Source organism: Eulemur rufifrons, chromosome 8 (genome assembly GCF_041146395.1).
Source record: "Eulemur rufifrons isolate Redbay chromosome 8, OSU_ERuf_1, whole genome shotgun sequence".
Classification (NCBI taxonomy): domain Eukaryota; kingdom Metazoa; phylum Chordata; class Mammalia; order Primates; family Lemuridae; genus Eulemur; species Eulemur rufifrons.
In genome coordinates this window covers 104,178,584-104,198,189 of record NC_090990.1, presented here as the reverse complement: position 1 = coordinate 104,198,189, position 19,606 = coordinate 104,178,584, and the positions used below count along the sequence as shown (strand labels likewise).

General features: G+C 34.6%; 1 protein-coding gene across 2 annotated transcripts; it reads right to left on the bottom strand.

The window, feature by feature from the left end:
- Nucleotides 1-1,636: 1,636 nt before the first annotated feature.
- On the bottom strand, nucleotides 1,637-19,434 carry HORMAD1 (HORMA domain containing 1). Of its 2 annotated transcripts, XM_069478825.1 has the most exons (14): nucleotides 19,402-19,434; nucleotides 18,488-18,632; nucleotides 16,060-16,123; nucleotides 15,583-15,619; nucleotides 13,113-13,133; nucleotides 12,827-12,853; nucleotides 11,160-11,227; nucleotides 10,525-10,676; nucleotides 8,743-9,002; nucleotides 6,606-6,672; nucleotides 6,453-6,529; nucleotides 5,635-5,718; nucleotides 3,073-3,141; nucleotides 1,637-1,717 (listed from the first exon to the last, which is right to left on the bottom strand). In XM_069478825.1, exons 1-14 carry the CDS (start codon nucleotides 19,432-19,434, stop codon nucleotides 1,637-1,639), a joined length of 1,185 nt encoding a protein of 394 aa, XP_069334926.1. The 2 variants fall into 2 exon arrangements, with proteins under 2 accessions (XP_069334926.1, XP_069334927.1); XM_069478826.1 differs by lacking the exon at nucleotides 13,113-13,133.
- Nucleotides 19,435-19,606: the final 172 nt, after the last annotated feature.

Here is a 19,606-nt window from a genome sequence, read left to right as displayed (position 1 = left end):
GACAGCTGGTCAATCCAATGAAGGAACCTTAGTGGAAGAGAGGCAAGGGGGCTGTGCTCCTCCCACTCCATTAAGCCGGCCAATCAAAGCGTTCAGTGAGCTAACACGGGCTGCCAATCTCGAAAGGTTTCTGTTGGTCAATTTCAGTGCAGCAGGTGTGTTACGGTAACTCGTATACCCGGGACAATTAGGTGAGATGTGTTGAGATCCAATCAATACAGCTAAGAATAAATAAACATTTTAAAATTGGTTGTTTCTGGCAGTCAGCTTAACCCTGACTTGACTGTTCCAGAAAAATCTGACCTGGGTCAGTCTATGGACGTTTATTTGGTTTACCTTAAAAAGGAGGGGTGCCTTTCTACCACAGCATACATACCAACATTCCCTATAGAGCTTATTACGGACAAACCTATGGATAGTGTTTATTTTTGGAATATAGCTGCTGAAACTACAAGGGGCAAACAGACCAAGTTTTAAATCTTCCTTTTCTAAAGCAAAGAAAAGGGGCAAGGCTGGGACTAGCTCTTAGGTTTCTCATTAAAAGCACAGTATCTTTCATACTACCACTCAAAAGATCTAGAAAGTGTGCTCAACTTTTCCAAAGTAATACTTACCAAATGATCTAAAAAATAGTACCCAAACATTTTCTGCTAATTAAATAAAAATTAGAAGCCATGAAAAATCCTATATACTGAACAATATTTTATTTATGCTGCTAAAAATGTGAGACTTTAAAAATCAGTTATCTTTTTGTCTTGTAGTAAAAAATGTAAAAAAAAAAAAAAGGAAAGCACCAATTTTTGAATTGTACATTGTATATTATGGTAATACATTGTATCAAAGTACTGAAGAACATTTTTTTTTTTTGAGACAAAGTCTCACTCTGTTGCCCAGGTTAGAGTGCCATGGCGTCAGCCTAGCTCACAGCAACCTCAAACTCCTGGGCTCAAGCGATCCTCCTGCCTCAGCCTCTCAAGTAGGTGGGACTACAGGCATGTGCCACCATGCCCGGCTAATTTTTTCTATATATTTTTAGCTGTCCGGATTATTTCTTTCTATGTTTTAGTAGAGACGGGGGTCTCACTCTTGCTCAGGCTGGTCTTGACCTCCTGACCTCGAGCGATCCTCCTGCCTCGGCTTCCAAGAGTGCTAGGATTACAGGCGTGAGCCACCGCACCCGGCCTGAAGACCATTGTTTCAATAACAACACAATAACTAAAACACGCAGTTAAATGGTATAGTCTTAACACAAGTAAAAAGTGAACCCTACCAAATTTTAACATCAAAGTAAACATTACTTGTTTCAAAAATGGCTTTAGAAGGCCTTAAAAGTTAATATATATTTAAAGGAAGTGTCCACCAAAGTGGAAGATAGATCAATATTGACTAGGTAATGAACAGAATCATGACATTTACACTTTTAGTTTTATTCAAAAGTTCTGTTGGATTTATCCCAAATAAGATTAAGGACCACAATATGACAGTCAGCTAAGAACTTCAATTTAGTGTATAAACTGCTTAAAATTACATACATATTTTCAGAGTTAGGGAAAACACATCTTAAAATAGAAATATGGTGTCCTTTAATTTAAATGTTGAGAAGAACTTTGCAAATGTTTAGAAGAACAAGTAATTTTTATATATGTTCCTTTGGTTCACTAAACTTTCTCCTTTTTGACACTGACTCTTGACTAGAAGAATCAAAGGGATGGAGGACCTGTCAAAAGAAAACAACTACTAAGAACAGATACTTTCCAGTTTAAATGTCTTTAATTTTAGATTTTTTTCATGTCTCTGAGGTTTCTTTCCTTTTAAAAAATTATACCTAGCATAACTATTTCCTACTACGTTAGGATACATGGGTTCTTTAAAAGTAGAGTAAAACTTATTATTGACATATGTACATCTTCCAATGGCTACTGAAAGTATGGACTTGCAAAATGTAAGATCTTCATTAGGGTTGCTGTACTAGTTAGAAGACAGATTTAACGTTATGTCCTCAAAATATTAAAATACTTTGGAGGAATGAGAAGGGAAAAAAGATTTTAAAATGAACTACAAATAGAAAAACATTCTACTTTGGCACCATGGAAGATTTAAATCATGTCAATTTTGTATTCTTGGTACTTAGCAATGCCGGATATATATTAGACATTGAATGCATACTTTTGAATGAATGGGAGGATGAATTAGGGAATTCTTATCTCTGAGTTATTGAACTTTGATTTTGATAAGTTAAACTCACTAGGAAAAACAAATTGAATTCAGATTTTACAGGAAAAAAATCAAGGCTTAATACACTGGTAAAAATTAAAGAACCTTTATTAATGAAATGTTAGGTTACTCCATTTCCTTCCTAAGTTATAGAAATTGAAAACAGTATTAACCAACTATAATTACCCCTTTAACATCTGATTTTTTAAAACACAGTCTTATGTTTTCAGTTGTTTAATTTTAATCTACTAATAATAATACTAAAATGTCTAGTTGGAAAAATATGGATATCTCAGAAATGACAAATACATGATCTGATTTGGTAAAATAAGGTTCATATATAAAACAACTATAGGATTAAGGTCAGGAAAAGTTTTCTTTTGCCTGCAGTACTAGAAGGAAACACTATGTTTTTAGGAAACACATGGATTTGGTAACTTATCCTGCTTCTACTTTAGTTTTGGTCTCTAAAAAGCTCAGATCAAATTTGTGGCCTGATTTCAGCTCTATATAAACAAAATGGCCTGAACATTCTTGTACTGTCACCTTCTCATTCTACTCATTTTTCCTGATACTGATTTTTATTTATTTTAGAAATTCTTCTAATTACTTTAAATCATTCATGGAATGAGACAGTAGATATTTACATGGAAAAAATTAATAAACCTACATAGCACATCTTACTTCAAAATCACCTCAATTTTTAGAATAAAATATAAATAAGCAACATTTGAATATCAGAGCTCTCAGGTATATCCAAGGATATTATCAAATTTATCATTTTAAATTTAATCTGCAATGTAATGATATTCTTGTACTTGCCATTTTATTCAACCTATACATTATTATAAGACTTACTGTTTTCCCAGATTTGGGGTGACTTCTCTTCCAATTTTCTTTAGGTTTTACTGGTTGATTTCCATTTGCCTGCACAAGGAGAGAATAATTACTAATTGGTTATTTCTCAAAGAACAGCCAACATTTGATTTTTCAACCTTATGCAACCATATGAGGTTTTTAAAAAACAGCTTTACTGAGATATAATTCAGATAGTATATAATTCACCCATCTAAAAGTGTACAATTAAATGATTTTAAGTATATTCACAGAGTTATGCAACCATCACCACAATCAATTTTAGAACACTTTCATCACCTCAAGAAGAAACTCCATACTCTTCAGCTATCACTCTCCTATTCCCCTATCCTCCCACCAGCCTTAAGATTTTCTGTCTCAATAGGTTTCCTCCTGTTTTTTTGTTTTTTTTTTTTTTGAGACAGGGTCTTGCTCTGTTGCCCTGGCTTGAGTGCAGTGTCATCATCATAGCTCACTGCAACCTCAAACTCCTGGGCTCAAGCAATCCTCCTGCCCCTGCAGTAGCTGGGACCACAGCACACACCATCATGCCCACCTAATTTTTCTATTTTTTGTAGAGATGGGGTCTTGCTCTTGCTTAGGCTGTTTTCAAACTCCTGACTTCAAGCAATCCTCTGGCCTTGGCCTCCTAAAGTGCTAGGATTATAGGTGTGAGCCACTGCCCCCAGCCGCTTTCCCAATTCTGACTTTCAAATGAAAATAATTATATAATACATGGACTTTTGTGACTGCTTTCAATTAGCATAATGTTTTCAAGGTTCATCCAAGTTGTAGTGTGTATTGGTACTTTATTCCTTTTATAGCTGAATAATATTCCATTGTATGGATACACACATTTTGTTTATGCATTCATCTGTTGATAGATATTTAGGATTTGCCCACCTTTTGCCTATTGTGAATAATGCTGTATATGCAGCTATTAAAATGAATATTGGAAAATGACAAGTCATTAGCTGTCATTTTACTATTCTCTAAAAGGACATACTTCTTTTTTGATACTTGAAATGCCCTTTCCAAGGATAACTTCCTTACTATTAACATAAAGACTATTAAATAGTTTCATTTCTTGCCCTTTCCTAACCATAATTCAGTCATGAATCTCAAAATCAAGAGTACACTAGCTCAGAGTTTCTGTCAAAAAACATGTGCAGTTTCAGGAATAAATTTATGCCTCCAAAGCATCTTCATGTTACATTATAAGGAAATCTTGCTTAATATTTTTTTAAACACTTGCCTTTATCCCTATATCCTAATAAAGGATACTCATGGTAAATAGAAGCTGTCTAGGAAGAATATTTTGCTGCTAGAAGTAGTAATTCTTGACATTCCTTTATCTCTTGCTTCATCAGCATACTAGTTTGAATGCTGCCTTCTGGCAGTTCTAACTTCCCATTGAGAATGTAGGGGAAAAAAAGACGCCTAAAAATGGCACTATAATCAGTGGTGTTCTGGTAGATGTTTAACAACCAGCTCTATGAGAAAAAGAAACCCTGAGGTATCTGCTGATTTCCATGCTGTGAATACTACCACCCTGTCCAATTTTAAGCTACCAACATGATGTCACCAAATAAGGAGTTGGGAAGAAATATTCTAGCATACCACTGATAGAGTGAGTTGTTTCCTAACTTAGGATATAATATTTTATGTATTTTACAGAATTCATTTTCTTTACTCCTGAACCTTTGAGAGTAAAGGCCCAAAATGAAATGTGAATTTATATTTAGTATAATTCATACCAAAAGCTAAAATAAAGCAGTGATTTTTTTTTTTTTTGAGACAGAGTCTCGCTTTGTTGCCCAGGCTAGAGTGAGTGCCGTGGCGTCAGCCTAGCTCACAGCAACCTCAGACTCCTCGGCTTAAGCAATCCTACTGCCTCAGCCTCCCAAGTAGCTGGGACTACAGGCATGCGCCACTATGTCTGGCTAATTTTTTCTATATAGACTTTTAGTTGGCCATATAATTTCTTTCTATTTTTAGTAGAGACGGGGTCTCGCTCTTGCTCAGGCTGGTCTCGAACTCCTGAGCTCAAACAATCCACCAGCCTCGGCCTCCCAGAGTGCTAGGATTACAGGCATGAGCCACCGCGCCTGGCCAGCAGTGATTTTTTTTGCTTAAGAACATCAGATTCATTTTATATAAGATATATACAAAAGATTAAATTGTAATATCTTATTAACAAGATAATCAATTTACAAGATAGAGCATGGAATATTTTGGCATTATAGGAAATTTCCTTGGGAGTCTGGATAATAATATCACTTCTCAAAGCCTTTCTTGGATTCTCTAATGTACTGTAAATAAAATAATATAGCCTATTCAGACTTCTATAATGACCCTATGTCATGGGCTTGTTTATTTCCAGTTACTAAACTTTTAGCTAAGACCAGGAACTATGTGTTACTCAGGTTATGTCCCCAGCAGCTAGTAAACTACCTGACATATAATAGGTACTTAGTAAATATTGGTCTAATAAATATTGAAATAAACTCATATGGGGGGAAATTACATGGTTAGAATAGAAAACAAACATAAAGAGATATTTACCATTGTATTCTGAAAGATTTTTCCACTTCTTGTTCTGCTTTCAGACATATCAAGTTCAGATGTTTTACTGACTAACTGCTCAACCTAGAAAAGAAAATAATTACACAAAACCATATAATAATATAATAAAACCCATTCACAACAAAATAAATGGGGTCCAAGAATTTAATCACATAAAATGTAGGGTCTTGTAAGTTAATGAAAACCAAAAATGTTGAGTTGGTTTATACTGTCACAAAAAGCACAAAAATAAAGATAGTGAAACTGACGCTGTACACAATTGATCAATCACTGGACTGAGAAAGTCCCAAATGGTCAGCAGGTACTGCCTCTTCCAGAAGATAAGAAATTCAGCCCACTCTCTTTTGAGAAAGGGGCTGGCAGAGGAAGGTAGACAATCATCAATCCTCTTACTTCCAAGTTCAAATTATCTAAATCTGTTATTTTAGGATTTTACTCTATATGGAAAACAAAATTAAACATGTTATGTTCCAAGGCAACAAAAATGTATTATATGTCCATATAAAATAAATACAAAGCAGGGTGGAATAAATAATTGTGTAAGATTCTATCTAGCTCTAAAATCCTGAGATTCTATAGATAGTAATTAGGGTTTATTACTAAACAAATCCACTAACAATACACTCAAGACTTTTCAACATATAATTGCCAGGTTTTGTTAATAATAAGCATTTTAAATATTTTATTTTAAAAGACTTAGAATAAGAAAAATCTGAAAAATTAACTAAATAAGCATATATGCAACTGTGTTTTGAAAAAAACAACTTAAAAATGAGATGGAACTCTCAAGTTCATACCTGAGAATGAGAAATTGAAAGATCTGGACTTTCCTTAGACCTCATAATTTCATCTTCCTCACAAACTAAACTTGGTTCTGTAAAAAGAAAAAGTTAAAAGGGTATAAAATTGAATTGGAAGCGAGTTAATTCACATTTTCATTAACTTCTTACCTCCAAGTTCAGAAGATCCAAGGTTTTTTTCCTGCTCTTCCATTTTAGTGTCAATGTCCAAATCATCCTATATGTAAAGGAAAAAGATGGACATATTTCAGAAAGAAATTAAAACAATTGTGTAGAAGTATTTATGAACATTTTTTTTTTCTTTTTTAGATACAGGGTTTCATTGTGTCACCCAGGCTAGAGTACAGTGGCCCAATTATAGCTCACAAACCTCGAACTCCTGGGCTGAAGTGATCCTCCTGCCTCAGTCTGCCGAGTAGCTGGGACTATAGGCATACAGGCATGCAACCACCACGCCTGGCTAATTTTTTAATTTTTTGTAGAGACAAAGTCTCACTGTGTTGCCCAGGCTGGTCTCGAACTCCTGGCCTCAAGCAATCATCCCACCTTGGCCTTCCAAAGTGCTGGAATTACAGGTGTGAGTCACCATGCCCGGTAAACAAATTTGTTTTACGTGAAGGCTAAATACAATATAAAAATACAACTACATTATGCTTGCTAGGAATAAAAGTAGCCCTAAAATTACCATCACATGGCAATTTATTTATCCAAACGAAGTACAAAATACTATTTTTCTTTACTTTGCAGCCTTGCTTTAAGGACAAATGATATAAATATACAACTTTCCTAAAATGCATGATGATTCTAAGAACCCTTAGATTTTACTACTGTTTGCATGCATTGAATTAGACATGTTCACACTATAAACTTCCACTTCTATATTTCTGGAATTTCTTTTTTTCTTTCTTTCTTTTTTTTTAGTATGAGGAGTATTTTTAATGTTTCTGGAATTTTTGCACAAATGGTAGCATATGCTCTAAATATGCCCCAACCATCTTGAGGGAGTTAGTGAATGATAAGCTCACTCATGTTATGGCACAAATAACAACAGATTTAATATCTACATTATAATTATTGTTCCCTTTGTGTTACATGTGAAAAAGATTAAAATATTTTAAAGAATGCTACAAAAATTCCAGCCATGTTTTTTTAAAGCAAGATTGGGATTTAGGTTTTAGGTAAAAGTTTTCTTCTTTGAACTGGTTGAAAATTTATTGAATTTTCTATTTGTAAAAATGTAGCCACAGAGCCCAATTTAGAATAGTAAGCCTCTGTACATAAGTACTATGGTCATAATTTAGTATAAATTGAGACAAGAGAAAACAAGATAGGAGAGATTAAAGGACATAATGTTGATGCTTGAAAGATTAAAGCAAAAATGACTTTCACATTTGCTGGGAATGAGGCAACATAAAAAGCTCTTTTATACTTCTATTCATCCATTCACTCAATACTGAGAATCTTAAGTGCTAGGCACAGGAGGATTAAAAAGACAACGTGGTGGCTCATGCCTGTAATCCTAGCACTCTGGGAGGCCGAAGTGGGAGGATTGCTTGAGGTCAGGAATTCAAGACCAGCCTGAGCAAGAGCGAGACCCCATCTCTACCAAAAATAGAAAAATTAGCCGGGACGTTGCGGTGCGCGCCTGTAGTCCCAACTGCTCCAGAGGCTGAGACAGGAGGATCACTTGAGCCCAGGAGTTTGAGGTTACTGTGAGCGAGGCTGATGCCACAGCATTCTACTCAGGGCAAAGGAGTGAGACTGTTTCAAAAAAATTAAAAAAAAATAAAAAGATGAATAAGACACTTTTCCTTCTTTCCAGGAACTTCCAGGCTGCTTCAGGTCAGTGACTTTCCAGGCCCTGAAGAAATTCAAGCATAGGTTACCTGAACACTTTGTAGATACGTTATAGAGAGGTTTCCATTATTAGTTGGAGGGTTGGTAGTTCAGTGGTTTTCAAATTATGCCCTCGAGCCCTAGGGGTTTCCTCAGAGTCCACTATGAGGGTAACAGGTGAGATAGTGAGTAGATGGGCTTCCAGGACCATTCCCTGCTTCAATCAGAATAGTTGTGCCTTTAAATTCTGAGTATAACATTGTTTAGACCAAGGTAAAAAGTTTTAAAACCATAGGCCTAGCCCTAGCCCTTCTTTAAGGTCCCTTCCAAGTGTGAGTTTATGATTTTAATACAGTATTTACAATAATATTAATGGGAACTATGAAAGTGTTCAGAATTGAGTCAAACATTTGTTACTGTCGTACTTTATAAATCTTTTAATATAACTCACATTTATATAATGCTCCTGTTCATCTCCTAGATCATCTTTGTCCATCAGGATTTTTTGAAGTGGTGTTTTTAATTGTTTTGGTAATAGTATACTTGAATCAACATTTTCCATTCGTTCTTTCTCAGTGGTCACTTTTACTTTGAAGGTGTGAAAAGGTGTTGGGACTTCTGCCACATTTAAGTACATAGGCTCCCCTTCAAATATTACTCCTTCACAATCACCATCCTTAAAACCAGGAGGCTGGTAATCTGGGGGTGTAACTGCAAAAAAGTAAGTATAAACTGTGCTGTTCATGAAATTGAAGAAAATATTATTATAAAAACCATGTAGATTAAGGATATTTCAAATAGTATAGAAGGGCATAAACTAAAAAATAAAAATCATCCTCCTACTATTTCCAAGTCCCTATTTTATTCCCTAAAGATAATTTTGTTTTCTTCACTTGATTGGCTGTGTGACTTTGAGTAAATTATTTATCATCCCTGATTTGGTTTTCTCATTTGTCAAATGGTGAAAATAATAGTACCTACTTCACAGGGTCATTGTAGGTATTAAATAAATTAAAGTATTATAAAATGTTGAAAACAGAACTGGTATAAAGTGAGTATTCAATAAGTGTTAGTTGTTATTGTTACTGCTTTACGGTCTTCTAGAAGATGTTATATATGTGATAAAAAATAAAATATTTCATATTTATATAAGTTTTAGGAAAACATACATATATATTTCCTTAAAAAACACAAATGAGATCATACTGTTCTGTACCTAGCTGTTATTAATTTAATAATATCCCTAGGATAACTTAATTTATCAGCACCTTCTTTTTAACAGCTTGCATGGTACTGTATCATATAAATGCACCATAATTTATTTACTCAATCCCCAATGAAGGACACTCAAGTTGTTTCCAGTTTGTTCCTATTTTAGCCAATGTTATAATAAAAATCCTTTTAAATATATAACCTTGTATATTTGTGCAGTGATTTCTTGAAGATATTTTTCTAGCTATGGAATTTCTGGACTAAAGAAAATGTGAATTTAAAATTTTGATCCTGCCAAATTGTCCTCTAAAAATGTTGTACCTATATACATTCCCTCAAGACTGTATAAAAATGGCTGGGCCTGGTGGCTCACGCCTGTAATCCTAGCACTCTAGAAGGCCGAAGTGGGAGGATTGCTTGAGGTCAGGAGTTCGAAACCAGTCTGAGCAAGAGCAAGACCCCGTCTCCACTAAAAAATAGAAAGAAATTAGCCAGAAAACTAAAAATATGTAGAAAAAATTAGCCAGGCATGGTGGCACATGCCTGTAGTCCCAGCTACTCGGGAGGCTGAGGCAAAAGGATTGCTTGAGCCCAGGAGTTTGAGGTTGCTGTGAGCTAGGTTGACACCATGGCACTCTAGCCCAGGCAACAGAGCCAGACTCTGTCTCAAAAAAAAAAAAAAAAAAAAATTACATAAAAGTGCCTGCTTCCCCACACCCTTGCCAATATTATGTTTATAAGTTTTACCAATCTGATAAGTGAAAACTGGTACCTTACTGTTTCATTTAATTATGAATGAGGTTATACTTCCTGTGGCTATATTCCTATCACTAGAGAAATATATATTTTAAAGCCTATTTCTGCAAATCTTTCTTTTTAAAATATGGATATTAAATGTAAATTTTATAATTTTAATAAATATAACAATTTAGGTGCTAAAAACATTTGGAATGGAGAACAATTATTTCAATTATAATAAAACATAAGTATCAACTGAAACAGGATGTACTACAAATAGTACCTTCATCGTAGTAAAAAAGTTTCATGGTCAAACAAACATCACTAGGTAAAGGTCCCAGATTTTGCATTAGAATATAAATCTTGCGAATGAGGAGAATACTTGCTTTCCTGGTGTCAGCAGATGACATGCTAGATTCATTGCTTTGGTTTTTACTAGAAGAGAATCACACATTAATTTCTTTTATAAACTCTATGGCTTCTGATATCATAACTTCACATGTTAACTACTTGAGAGTCTTATTCCCGTTATAGCATCAAGTTAAGTTGAAAATCACCATAAAATGTGTTTTAATGTCACTATTATAAAAATTTTAATATCACTATTAAAATCATTATTATAAACCAATAACTTAATTTTACATAAATTAATATGCATTTATAGGAAACAAATGATGGATTTTAATTATATTTCTAATCACTCAAATTCTCATTCCACAATTAAAATAGTACATAATTAGTCACAGAATCCTGGCTTGCAGCTACTCCAAGCCACCACTCCATTTTGCACAGCCACATATTGATAGTTAGCTGGGGATGTTCAAGAAGTTTCAGAATTAATCCTGAAGTTTAGCTGTATAGCATTAATAAGAATGAAGTGCTTATCTTCAATACAAAAAGAAAACTATAGAACAATACCTTATGAAGTCCATGGCTGGTCCATTATTGGTGTATTTGAATTTGAATTGGTAACATTCTGAAATTGTCTTAAATAGAAAACATTGCAGTTATGTATCTTATATACAGTACTGGCTGCCAAACAGCTGTATACTGCTTTTGTATGACTCCTAATATTTAGTCAATACTTTTTTCTGCCACGTTAAACGCTGTTGATCCATTGAAGATTTTAAGTCCCTACAGTCAATTCCCATAGGCTAGGATTTGGGGCTTCAGTCTTGGAGAGATACTTACTCCCCTACGCATTGCAATGTATGTTATGTATACCAGATGGAAGGAACTCAGCAGGCAAGGAAGAGAGGCACCAAACCTCAACAGAGTGGCTAAGCACGGGGGTTAAATCTTTGCTATACTGTAACCACAGGCAGGCCATTTAAGCCTTCTAAGTCTCAGTTTCCCCAGCTAAAAAAAATAGGGCAAAGACAGTACCTGTCTCATTGGTGGTTGTGAATAAATATTCACAAATGGGATAATTCATGCAGAGCACTTTATAAACTGACTGACATATAGTAAACATACAATAAATATTATTAGTGTATCAGTAAGGTTGCTGATTTACTGATAGAAAAAGACACAATTATAAAACATATGAAAATAAATGAATATTTTCTAAACAATCAGTTTTCTGAACAATCAATTAATTTACACCTTTTGCCCAAATGATCTGCTTTGTCACCGTGGACATATATTCAACATTAATTGCAGGTGTGAACATCAAAGAAAGACATATTCCCAGCCGCCTTGAAGCTCAGATTCTTTTATTGCTTTCTTTACATTTCAGTGCTCACACAAGGCTGGGGATCAGCATTCTCTGTTTTTTAAATCAGTTTATATCTGCTTCTCCATGACTGAGGAAAACATTATATTTGTTTTATAATATAATGTAAGATATTATGTCATAACATTATATTGTAACATTATATTGTACTATAGTGGTTAAGCACCAGATTGTGAACTAGCCTTCTGAGGCTCAATACCTGGTATTGCCACTTCTGTCACTGTGACCTTAGGCAAGAAATCGTATACTTAGATTTCCTAATCTGTAAAGTGGAGATGATAATAGTAGTTACATCATGAAGGCTATGATGAGTAAACGAGACAATGTACATAAAAACCCAAAGAACAGAGCCTAATATAAAATAAGTACTCAGTAGATCTTTCCCCTTTGTTTCTTGTCTTCTGATTTTCCCTTTCATTTCTTATCCTCCCTTGTCTCCTTTAATTGTCAGATGAACAGGTGGATGTGACTGGATTGGGATGAATATTCAAAGTTTAAGGATGAGTTTCTTAATTTCCTCAACCTCAAGCCCTTTCATAATTCTAGATAAAGAATATTATAAAGAACCAGAAGTCAGGAGATTTAAGTTATTTCTAACTGTTTATGAGCTTTGTGGCCTAGGATCAGTCACATAATCTCTCTTGTACTAAGTGTATTAATCTGTTTAAAGATAACAATACAAGCCCTGCCTTACCTCAGAAGAGTTTTATGAGGTTCAAATGTGAAAATATATATGAAAATGCATTGATTAAAGCACAATAAAAAGCATAATATAGTATCATATTACAGTTTAATGTTACTTCTAGATATTAGAGGCATTATGTTTCTTTACTAACTCGAGCACACTTACCTGAGGGTCTTCTGGATTGTTGTATACCTATTTAAAAATAATTTACAATTGAGTTATTTAAGACTAAGTATTCAAAAAAACTAAATTGGATGTCAGGCTAAACTATCAAGCAAACTCAGCAAAACAAAACAAAACAACCCCCCAAAATATTACTTTATTACTTTTTTCCATTGAATAGATCAGTTGTTTGAATAATGTGACATAATTCAATTTTAGTGTCATTTAATTAAGCAAGGCTGAATTTGACAGTATTTAAAAAAAGAACATACAATTTATAAATACTTACAGCTAGAACAACCATCCTTAGCTGAAATACAACAAAGAACAAAAATCTTACTCATGTTTTATAAAATAGTTTTTCATGATAGATCATAAGAATTCTTTGTCCTATTTCAACATGTATTCCTAATAACACAATCATTATAGATCTTGACTTCATATCATGCCTATGGGGCAATACCTTAGATTTGCTTCCCTGTTCCCCAAAATATCTCTTTCTGCTTGACTTATTATTGGTGGTTGAAATTCATATCAACATTTTATTTCATTAACTTAAGCAAACAGGATATTGCTGCCAGTTACTAGGAAAATATATATTGTGAGATAACACAATATATTTGCTATATTGAGAACAAAAAGAACTGATTTTGGAAAGATAAAAAGTACAGAGTTCAGGGCCCTCCACATTTAATAAAAGCAAGAGGCACTGGAGACCACAGGAATAGGAAAACACAGGAAATAATTCACTCAAGTGATCTGCCAAAAATCTAAGAGTCATCCTTGATTCTGATTTTTTCCTTATATTCCACAACCAATTCATCAACAAATCCAATCAGTTCTATTGCCAAATATACCCCGAATCTCTTCCTTTGCTATCCTGGTCTAAGCCACCATTATTTCTCACCGATACTACAGCAATGGCCGAAGCGTTATTCTTCTCACTCCTAATCTTATTCTCCTTCTATAGAAAATTCTCTAAATAGCAGACAGAGTGATTTTTAAAAATGTAAAGCGTAAATCAAATGGTGTTACATTTCTACTTAAAACCTTCAAATGACTTTTCTTTACACCTAAAATAAAATCCAAACTCCTTACCTACACAGCACTGAATGCTCTAGCCCTGCCTATCTCCCCAGGCTTATCTCATGCCATTCTCCCCCACTGCACAATTACACTCCAGTCATATTGGCTTTCTTTTTGTTCCCGGAACTCTCCAAACTCCCCTCCAACTGTTTGTATTTGCTGCTGTGCCAGGAATATTCTCTCCCAAAATCAATGCCTGGTTGGTTTCTCACTAGAGTCTCAGCTTAAATGTCACCTCCTCAGAGAAACCCCTCTGATGATCCCAACTAAAGTTACCCCACCTCTCCATTTACTACATACTTTTGCTAAAACTTTTAATGGCATTTCACACTATCAGAAACTACGTGACTTATTTGGTTTATTGACTACTTGCTTTCCTACTATAGAAGGAACTCTTTGTTTCGTTGATTGCTGTTAGCTTACCCACCTCCTACCTAGAATATGTGTTAAGCATGTAACAGGCACTCAGTATTTGCTATGCCTTAATGAGGAAGGTTAGGAACCATGGATAAAAATTCATCTTCACAGTTTGCCTACAGCTGAACTGCTTTATACATGTTGATATAAAATTATGCTAAGTATGCAAAAAGGCACATAAGCCTTAATTTCACTAGTTCAGAATTTCTGACAATTTAACCTAAATTATATGGAAAGTTTTTGAATTCTAATTAAGAAATAATTTATTAAATTACTAGTATAAACAAGATTGTAGAAGGCATGTGAAACTAATGAATGAAGTATTTTAAAAAACTTTTTGATTCATTGATTTTTGGTAAGTTAAGTGTTATCTATAAAAATGAGTGTTAATTAACCAAAACTAGCTTGCAAAATTTGTTTGGTATTAATTCCATTAACTTTAACAGAGTTGAAGATTAGTCTTTTTTTTTTTTTTTTTGAGACAGAGTCTCACTCTGTTCCCCAGGCTAGAGTGCCATGGAGTCAGACTAGCTCATAGCAACCTCAAACTCCTGGGGTCAAACAATCCAACTGCCTCAGCCTCCCGAGTAGATGGGACTACAGGCATGTGGCACCAGGCCTGGCTAATTTTTCTATATATATTTTTATCTGTCCATATAATTTCTTTCTATTTTTAGTAGAGATAGGGTCTCACTCTTGCTCAGGCTGGTCTTGAACTCCTGAGCTCAAACAATCTGCCCGCCTCAGCCTCCCAGAGTGCTAGGATTACAAGACTGAGCCACTGTTGCCAGCCTAGTCTTTAAATATATAAATGGGCCAGGCACAGTGGCACACCTGTAGTCCTAGCACTTCAGGAGGCTGAGGCAGAAGGATTGCTTAAGCTCAGGAGTTGGAGTCCAGCCTGAGCAAGAGCCAGACTCTCTCTACTGGAAATAGAAAAATTAGCTGTGCATGGTGGCACATGCCTGTTGTCCCAGTTACTCGGGAGGCTGAGGCAGGAGGATTGCTTTAGCCCAGGAGTTTGAGGCTGCTGTGAGGTAGGTAGGCAGACGCCACGGCACTCTAGTCCGGGTAACAGAGCAAGACTCTGTCTCAAAAATAAATAAATAAATAAAATATATAAATGTTCAGACTTTTCAGTAACTCAGACTGTCCTATCCTCAAGTTAGTTTAATGTTTTACTACATGATAATTCCAGTTAGATTTGTAGAATATAAATTATAGAAAAAAGGATAAAGAGATATTGTAACACTTACATATTTTTTCTGTAAAGCATCATAGCATCCTAGCATCCTAAAAAAAAAAATCAAGGATTCACTTACAGAGTGAATGCATTTACAGAAAATAGTTCTTTTCATAAATCTCTCTATTGTCTCATTACTAAATAACACAAAAATGTCTTATTAAAGCTCTCTTCTTATTAACTAGGTTAAACAAAATAAAACAAAAACAATGTGGCAGAAACATAAAATGATGATAGGGCATAAATGGGAAAATATAAAATACCTGACAGCTATTTGTGGGGAACAATAATAAAATAAATGAAACCTGTTCACATGCGGCATGAAATAAAGAAAAATTTTAATGTGAAAATTTAAAGATGTGCAAAAATGCTAACTAGCATTAAAGGGTGATTCACTAAAATTTATTTAAACACTGAAAGGTATCCAAGGTACGAAAAATGTAATTTAAGACAAAAATAATTTTCTATCTTTAGGTATTCTTATACTTACCACTTCACTAACTGTGTAGATCCTGGACAATTTTTATCTTCTCTCAGAATTTTGACACAAAGATCTAAAGACAAAAATGATGAACTAAAAATAGTTGCTTAAAAACAGTAAACTCGCTGGGCGCAGTGGCTCACGCCTATAATCCTAGCACTTTGGGAGGCCGAGGTGGGAGGATCATTTGAGGCAAGGAGTTCAAGACCAGCCCGGGCAATACAGTGAGACCCCATCTCTACAAAAAAATAGAAAAATTAGCCAGGCATTGTGACATGCACCTGTAGTCCCAGCTACTCAGGAGACTGAGGCAGGAGGATTGCTTGAGCCAGGGAGTTTGAGGTTGCTGTGAGCTATGATCATGCCATAGAAATCTAGCCCAGGCAATAGAGTGAGACCCTATCCCAAAAACAAAAAACAAAAAACAAAACCTAGTAAACAACTAGAAATTTTAAATGAAGATTTCCTTCAGCTGTATATTACAGGTATATTACTTTTGAAAAATTTATTTATTTATTTATTCATTTTAAACATGGGATCTTGCTCTGTTGCCCAGGCTGGAGTGCAGTGTCCTGATCATAGTTTACTGCTGCCTCGAACTCCTGGGCTCACGTGATCCTCCTGCCTCAGCCTCTTGAGTAGCTGGGACTGCAAGTGTGCACAACCATATCTGGCTAATTTTTCTTTTTTAGAGACAGAGTCTCACTATATTGCCCAGGCTGATCTTGAACTCCTGGCATCAAACCTCCATCTCAGCCTCCCGAGTTGCTGGGATGACAGACATAAGCCTCTGCACCCAGCCAGGTTTATTATTAATGGCAATAAACTTCCAGATGATTGGTATTGTTAATGTAATAAAAGGAAGAAAGGTTATATGAAAATAGTCTTTTTATCCTTATAATAAAATGCCATCATGATTAGGGTGCAAATTGATGAGTAGAAAAAATTGCATTTTTTTAAATTATAAAATATTAATACATAAGATAAAATGCTTTCATGCCATCATTATCCATTATTACCCAGGAATCTTAGACTATCTGACAGGGACCCTTATCCCAGTAAAATACTTGTAAAAGGCCAAGAAGTGGTCTTTAGCTATTAAGGACAGAGAGTCCTGCAAAGAAACAAATCTAACACCGTGGAAAGGACTGAAAGCATCTCATAGCCTTAGTTTCCTCATTTGAGAAACAGGGATAATATCAACTTTGTAGGAATGTTATATGAATTTAAAAGATACTGTACAAACACAGTGGTTAACATATTGCCTAGCACATAGTTGGTGCACAATATTATGTTCATGGGCTGGGAAATAAGTCTATTATTGTAATATAAACTGCTTGTATTATTTTTACTTCCTTAAAATAGCATAAGAAATACACTACCACTGTATACATTTATAAATAACAGAATGTTTTTATCTATTTATTTCATTATTATAAGCATAATTTCAGGTGAAACTATACTTGAGAAGCAGATAAAAATTTTTCAATTGAGTGCTTTTAAGGTATTGAATATATTTTTTAAAAAACCATTTAGATGTTCAAAAACTTGTGCATGAATGTGGTGTTATTCATAATAGCAAAAAAACCCAACCTAAATATTCATCAATTGATGAATGGATAAATAAAAATGTGGTATAGACACACAATGGAACATCATTCAGCAATGAAAAGGAATAAAGCACTTATCTGTGCCACAACATGGAGGAACCTCAAAAACATTAACACTAAGTGAAAGAAACCAGTCACAAAGGACCACAAATTGTTTGATTTCATTTATACGAAATGACTAGAATAGGTGAAACCAGAGAGACAGAAAGTAGGTTGGTGTTTGCCTAAGGCTAGGAAGGTTGAGGGGAAGTGGACAGTCATTTAATGGGCATGGAGTTTCTTTCTGGGGTGATGAAAATGTTGTAATACTGACTGTGGTGATGTTTGTGCAATTCTTTGCATATACTAATAATCACTGAATTGTTCACTTTAAATGAGTGAACTGTCAGGTATGTGAATTACATTAATAACCATGCTATTAAAAAAAATTTGTTCCAGGAACTGTGGCTCACACCTGTAATCCTAGCACTTTGGGAGGCCAAGGCAGGAGGATAGCTTGAGGCCAGGAGTTCAAGATCAGCCTGAGCAAGAGCAAGACCCCACCTCTACAAAAAACAGAAAAATTAGCTGGGCATCATGGCATGTGCCTGTAGTCCAGCTACTCAGGAGGCTGAGGCAGGTGGATCACTTGAGCCCAAGAATATGAAGTTGCAGTGAACTATGATGATGCCACTGCACTCTAGCCTGGGTGACAGAGTGAGACCCTGTTTCAAAAAACAAAACAAAAAAATAAGATTTCTAAGTCAAAAATTATAATCTTAGAGCAAGCAAAAACAAGTTTTAAAAGAAACTTTTAAAAGAAAGTTTTAAAATGTATATTATATTACCATCTAGATATCTTGTTCCATAAGCACATTCTGGAAATATTCCTCTCAAATATGTGATGCAGGATACTGAAACTGCTAGGAGTCTCTTCACTAACACCAAAGACTGTTGCTCAGTTGATATCTTATTGGGAAATGCCAATGCACTCTAAAATTCAAGGGAAATTAAAACATTTTATTTATATTTGTTCAAAATAAAGTTTCCCTTTAGACATATATACATGCTAGAATAAAAGAAAAAACATAAAGTTTCCTTGGACTTAAAGTAGATCCAATTTTGCATAAGCATGACATTAAGACTCCCCAGAGAATTCCTCCCCATATTGGTTAGTAATCCCTGGAAAGTCAGGGCGGCGTCTAAAATGTGAGGGGTTTTTTAAATAATAATCACCTAAAAGAAACATGCAAAAAGTACTTAAAAATCCTCTTGCAAATTAATAATTAAAGAATCCTCTTTGCAAATCCTCTTGCAAATCCTCTATAAATGCATAATACAAGGATAGATACACATTGATTTTCTCTTTGGTCACTGACTAGGTTTAACAGAGGTTAGCTGTAAGATCCTATGCAAAGATGACAAATTTATCTTTGTCTCTGGGTCACGAACATTCATTTTTCTAGAGGTGGACTGCTATCAACAATAATTTCATCAAAGCAACATAACAGTATTCATTAATATCTAAAGTAAATTAAATTTGAACCAGCAATTTAATACAAAGCAGCAAACATCCAATAGAAATCCCCATTAATTCAAAATAGTTTAATGAATATCTTTATTTCTTAAAACATGGAATTTCTTGGTATCATTAAACTTTCAAACAGTTGACTCTAACTTCCAAATAAAAATAAAGTAGTTGAGACTTCAAGAAAAATAAAATCAGCTAAGTTAAAATATATTAAAATACAAGAAATCATACCATGGAAGTCCTCTGCAACTGGGCAGTGGCCATCTTCTGATAAAGTATTTTCTTTAATTCAACCTTGTGACACAAATACAAGCTTTAACTTTAGATCTTATTAACTTTAGATCTGCCTTTTATCTTTAACATTCTAGGTTACTACATATAAAATTGGAAAGAATTTTATGTGAAAAAAATTTGAGGATTTCTTTACTTAAAACGT

Coding starts and splice junctions, on each gene's coding strand:
- HORMAD1 (XM_069478825.1), bottom strand. CDS start 19,434: ATGGCCACTGCCCAGTTGCAGAGGACTTCCATG. Junction 16,124..18,487: donor TGGAACAAGATATCTAGATG/GTAATATAATAT, acceptor TTTTGTCTTTAG/ATCTTTGTGTCAAAATTCTG. Junction 1,718..3,072: donor ACCCCAAATCTGGGAAAACA/GTAAGTCTTATA, acceptor TTCTTTTGACAG/GTCCTCCATCCCTTTGATTC.